The sequence below is a fragment of the Monoraphidium neglectum genome, assembly GCF_000611645.1.
Source record: "Monoraphidium neglectum strain SAG 48.87 unplaced genomic scaffold scaffold01281, whole genome shotgun sequence".
NCBI classification, from domain to species: Eukaryota; Viridiplantae; Chlorophyta; class Chlorophyceae; order Sphaeropleales; family Selenastraceae; genus Monoraphidium; species Monoraphidium neglectum.
Window position 1 is genome coordinate 1 of NW_014012347.1, and position 4,730 is coordinate 4,730.

The 4,730-nt window shown below is 65.9% G+C and overlaps 2 protein-coding genes across 2 annotated transcripts in view; one reads left to right on the forward strand and one right to left on the reverse strand.

Moving 5' to 3' along the window:
• Positions 1-255: 255 nt before the first annotated feature.
• MNEG_7307 (hypothetical protein) lies at positions 256-2,673 on the reverse strand (the record flags this gene model as incomplete). Its single annotated transcript, XM_014044217.1, has 7 exons — positions 256-366; positions 651-729; positions 941-1,065; positions 1,426-1,585; positions 1,796-1,938; positions 2,220-2,288; positions 2,602-2,673. 7 exons carry the CDS (start codon positions 2,671-2,673, stop codon positions 256-258), a joined length of 759 nt encoding a protein of 252 aa, XP_013899671.1.
• Positions 2,674-3,083: 410 nt separating this feature from the next.
• The window catches only part of MNEG_7308 (putative adenylate kinase isoenzyme 6), a gene marked incomplete at both ends in the record, with an annotated part of 2,773 nt that continues 1,126 nt past the window's right edge, over positions 3,084-4,730 (forward strand). The window contains 4 exons of the mRNA XM_014044218.1: positions 3,084-3,191; positions 3,561-3,674; positions 4,057-4,136; positions 4,402-4,551. Of these exons, the coding sequence (XP_013899672.1) occupies positions 3,084-3,191; positions 3,561-3,674; positions 4,057-4,136; positions 4,402-4,551 (452 nt within the window). The remainder of the gene's footprint in view (positions 3,192-3,560; positions 3,675-4,056; positions 4,137-4,401; positions 4,552-4,730) is intronic.

Below are 4,730 nucleotides of genomic sequence, written 5' to 3' on the forward strand. Positions count from 1 at the left end.
GGGGTGTGGAGGTGAAAGAGATGGGGTTGGGTGGGGATGAGTAGGAGAAGGTGGTGCAAGGCCGGGTCGGGTGGGGCTGGAGGGGAGGCGTGGAGCCACTGCCGTTGGCGGTGGGTCAGATGAATGGAGAGAGGTGCAGCAGCCCGCATGCAACTCGTTGCGTGTCGCACAGGTGTGAAGCGACAGGGACTCCTGCGTGATTTTGCGCCGCGCCAGGCAGACATGCCGCCACCGGCGCGCCCCAAGGCGGGGGCGTCAGCTCGGGCGGCCGGTCGGGCAGCTGCCGCGCACCTTCCTCCAGCGCCAGCAGATCTGGTTCTGGTTGCGCTTGACCGCCACGTAGGTGTCCACACACTTGCAGAGGTCCTGGGGGATGGCAAAGGCAATCATGAAGGCACGAGAGCCGCACAGAAGAGTAGAGACAAGCTTTGTGCGGCGAGGGCGCATGAGAGGGCCGCAACTTGTGCCAGGAGAACACACGTCGGCCGATCTACTCCCCCAAGGCGCGCGCTGCGTTCGTCGCACCCTGGGCGCCCGCGTCAGGCGCCACGCCCCGCCCCATGGAATCCGCGCGCCCAACTGCACCAGGTCCGGGCCAGGCCGGGCCTGGCTGCCCCAGGCCCGGGCCAGGCCAATTCAGGGGGGCCCACCAGCTCAAAGTGCTGCAGCGACCCATCAGGTAGCACGACCTCCGCCTCGTCCACAATGGAAAAGTACTGCCGAGGGTTCCTGGGGTGGCAGTTGCAGAAGGGCAGTCGGGGCCCGGCGCTCGGTTGGGTCGAGTTCTGTCGTGAATAGATGCAAACGAACAGAGCCGTCTCCCGACAAGGTGGGAGCCGCCTCGCGCTCTCGCCGCGCCTTGACGGCTTACAGCCAACAAGGGAATTAGCAATATGCCGCCAGAGCCGGCGCCGCGGCCGCCAGCCAGCGGCCCTGTCACGCAGTCAACCCCTTGGCCCCCCCCCCTGGGCCGCGCCTGTAGTGCGTGGGGTTGGCGCCGCGCGATTTGTCGCCGCTCTGGCGGAAGCAGCTCTCACGGAAGAACAGGACCCCGCTCTCTGGCAGCTGCGGGCCAAGCAACAGCAGTGGGCGGCAGGGGGGCGCAAAGGCGGGGTGGTGTGCAGGCGTCAGTGAAGCAAGGCGGCGGCTTGAGTAAGCCTCGGCGGGCCAGCTGGGTGTGCCCAGCTGCGGCTGTTGTGACCGACCTTGGTTTGGCGTCGCTCACGGCCGGGCTGAAATGCCGGGGCGCAACCCCAGAGTGTTTTGCAGGTCCCTCTTGCGGTGGCTTCAACTCGCCAAAACCCTGCCGCGTGCCGCTGCGTCCCCCTCGTCGCGCAGGCGCGACCGACCGCGCGACCCTGTCCGTGCAGGCATCTGCTCGGCGGCCGCTCAGCACAACCATCGGCGGCGGCGGCGGGGACCCACCCAGGTCAGCGCGTTCTTGACCAGCTGCGACACCTCCTCATCACTCAGGTACATCAGCAGCCAGTTGCTGAACACCACGTCAAACTGGCGCGGCTCGCAGCGCAGCTGGGTGACGTCGGCGACGCGGAAGTCCACGTTGGGCAGGTGGCCGTTGCGGCGCCTGCGGCGGAGGTGAGGGGGGGTGGGAACGCGTCCAGGCCCGGCATCGTCGGGACGGGAAGCGGGGCGCATGCCATGCAGCCGGGGCGTCTCTCCAATGCACGAGCACAGCTACTGGCGACTTGCCGGCCGGCCGGATCGTGCAGCACACGTCACGAGGTGACCAGATCAGATCTTCAGATCTTCAGATCTTCAGATCACCAGATCGCACCTGTTCTCGTCGATGCTGACCTCCATGAAGTCGCAGGCCAGCACCGACGACGCCGTCTTGGCAATCTCGCCGGTGAAGCGCCCGATGCCCGCGCCCAGCTCCAGCACACGCTTGCCCTTGATGCTGCCCAAAGTGGACAACACCTGTGAACTCGAGGGTTGAGGGGGAGCGGGGGTTTGCCGTGCGCGCGGCGGCGCAGTGTTTGGATTGATTGCTGACCCGGTTTGGGCGGCGAACGTCGCCTCTGCTGCAACACTCGAGGTTTGCTTCTCACTGCATGCTCTGTGCCCTCCGTGCTGCTTCGATTCCTAGAGAGTCGGACGTGCCGAACACGGTCGGCCGCCATGGCGGGGCTTGCCGGCCCGCAGCATGCGTGCAGGAGCGGCCGCCGCGTCACGGCAGCGCATCGCAGCACCAGACGCACCTCGGGGCGCTCCATCTGATCAATTTCCGAGGCCTTGCTGTCGAGCATCATCGCCTCAACGGTAGGCTCCTGCAGGGGCGGGCACGGCAGCAGCTGATGGGGAAGGTCTGGGGCACAAGCCCAGGGCTGGCAACGCCCCTCCCATGCAGCGTGCACGTTGCGATGAGCGGCGCGTTGTCATAGGCCTGGGCCCAGCACGGCCAGCTGGTGTCCTTGCGCAAGCATGAGTGCAGCCTTCCCAAGGAACTCCTTTTATCCAAAAGATCGCGAGCTCGCGGGACGAGGCGATCACACCCGCACACTACCCGCCCACTGCTGGGCCGTCTGGCCAGCCGCGCAGGGCAGCATGAATCAGGATAGTAACGCTGATACATCTCCTGACCTTTGAATGCTCCAGCCAGTAGTTGAGCTGCACCTCCCGCTCCTGCACACCCACTTCCGCAGCGGCCGCCATCTCGCTCTAGGATTCAACAAATTATTCTCAGCAAAACTGACTACTGGAGACCGATCACGACAGACTGATCCACGGCATGGATGTCGTGGGTGCCTAAGTGCCAGGCTTGAACGTCTGCCGCCCTGCCGTTCCGAGTTTTGAGAAATGTTGTGAGGTGTCAAACGAACGCGCACCCAACGCTTTCGAAATTACTTGACATTCGTGCTGCATACTGCGTTGCAGACGCAGAGCACCAAATTCATTCGCTCGCCTGCTGAAGTCTCCTGCACCTGCCGCCGCTCAGCGCCGCTGCCGTCGCTGCGCCCCGCGCCCCGCGCTCCTCACCGGCCAGCGCCTCTCCGCTAGTCACTTGCACACCAGCACGAGGAATAGAAATAGCAGCAGCAGTAATAGCAGCAGCAGCAGCCAGCATGGCGCGACTACCAAACGTCCTCATTACTGGGACCCCAGGCACCGGCAAGACGACCACCAGTGAACAGGCGCGCCGCTGCATGCTCATCCAGCGCGGCCCTGGACAGGTTGCTGCAGCCTAGGCCTCATCAGCAGCAGTAGGGCTCCACACACATACCCGCCAGCTGCTGGGGCCCCTCTTAAACGCAGCGGCGGCCGCTGCAGGAGGCGGACAGCGCACGGGGTCCCTGGCGGCAGCAGCAATCCAACGAGCCAGCGAGCCAGCGCAGGCTTAAGCTGCCCTTGAGTGTCGCAGCTGCGCGTGGCAGCCGCGCCTGCTGGACAACCCCAGCGCTCGCGGCCGCCGCGTACGCTGGCACGACCCCTCCTCTTCAGCCGTGCTTGGCGGGGGGACCCTCCCCTGGCGCCAAGGCCGGCTGCGGCCGCGCGGCCGCCCCCCTAACCCCTCCTGCCCCCTGGCGCGCCTCCCCGTGCAGGTGGCGTCTGCTACCGGGCTGCGTCTCATCAGCGTGGGCGACTGGGTCAAGGAGAAGGAGCTGCACAGCGGGTGGGATGCCGAGCACGAGGCCTTCATCCTGGATGAAGACAAGGTAGGGCGCCCCCGAGGAGCGGCTGTCTCTGCCCCTATTGTGTGTCACACATTCATCTCTGTGTTTGTGTGAGTGTGTGTGTGTGTGTGTGTGTGCGCGCGCGCATGTGCATGCGAGCGTGTGCATATGAGTGTACACGCGTGCTTGCTGAGTGCAGGCACCGGAGTGGAGTTGGACGGGTGTGATGCGAAGCGCCAGGCTATTGCCGCGACATGGAGCTTTCCTTTGAGTGTGGGGCCCAGTGAGGCACAGTGTGCATCTCGTTGCCAGGGGTGGGGCCCGGCCCTGCCTTGGCACGGGCGCCCGCGCCCCCGCTACTCCCCTGCTGCGCTCCCCTTGCGGTGCGACGTCGCGCCCCGCACCCACCGCGCCGGCGCCGCAGGTGTGCGATGCAATGGAGGACGCCTTGTCAGCGGGGGGCAACGTGGTGGACTACCATTCTTGCGACTTTTTCCCGGAGAGGTGCGGCTGAGCGGCCGCTGGGGGCCTCACAACTTGGGGATGGGCCGCAGCGGCAACGGCGGCGGGGCAAGCGCAGCGGCAGCGTGTTGCCGTGGCCCAGTGGTTGGCGGGCTGGCCAGTAGGGGCGGGGGGCCGGGCGGCCGGCGGGGTGGGGGCCATCCTTTGCCAGCTGTCTTCTCATAGGTGGCCCGGGCTGCACCCACCCTGGAAGCCCTCAGCCCAGGGCTCCCTCGACACCCCGGCCCTGGTCAAACCTCCGCCCCAGGTGGTTTGACCTGGTGGTCGTGCTGCAGGCGGACAACACGGTGCTGTACGAGCGGCTGGAGAAGCGCGGCTACCCGCAGGCCAAGGTGCAGGAGAACGTGCAGTGCGAGATCATGATGGTGCTGCTGGAGGAGGCGCGCGACAGCTACCGGTGCGCGTTTGAATATTTGAAACAAGTGATCTCAAAGTTTGCTTTTGAATTTCTTGATTTTGCTTTGCAGTCTTACGCCGGGATGTTGAGTGCCCGCACGCAGAGGAAGGGCGCACCGGCGTCAGCGGGTGGGGCTGGCGCCTGGCAGGTTTGGATTGTGAACAGGATGCGGCGGGGGG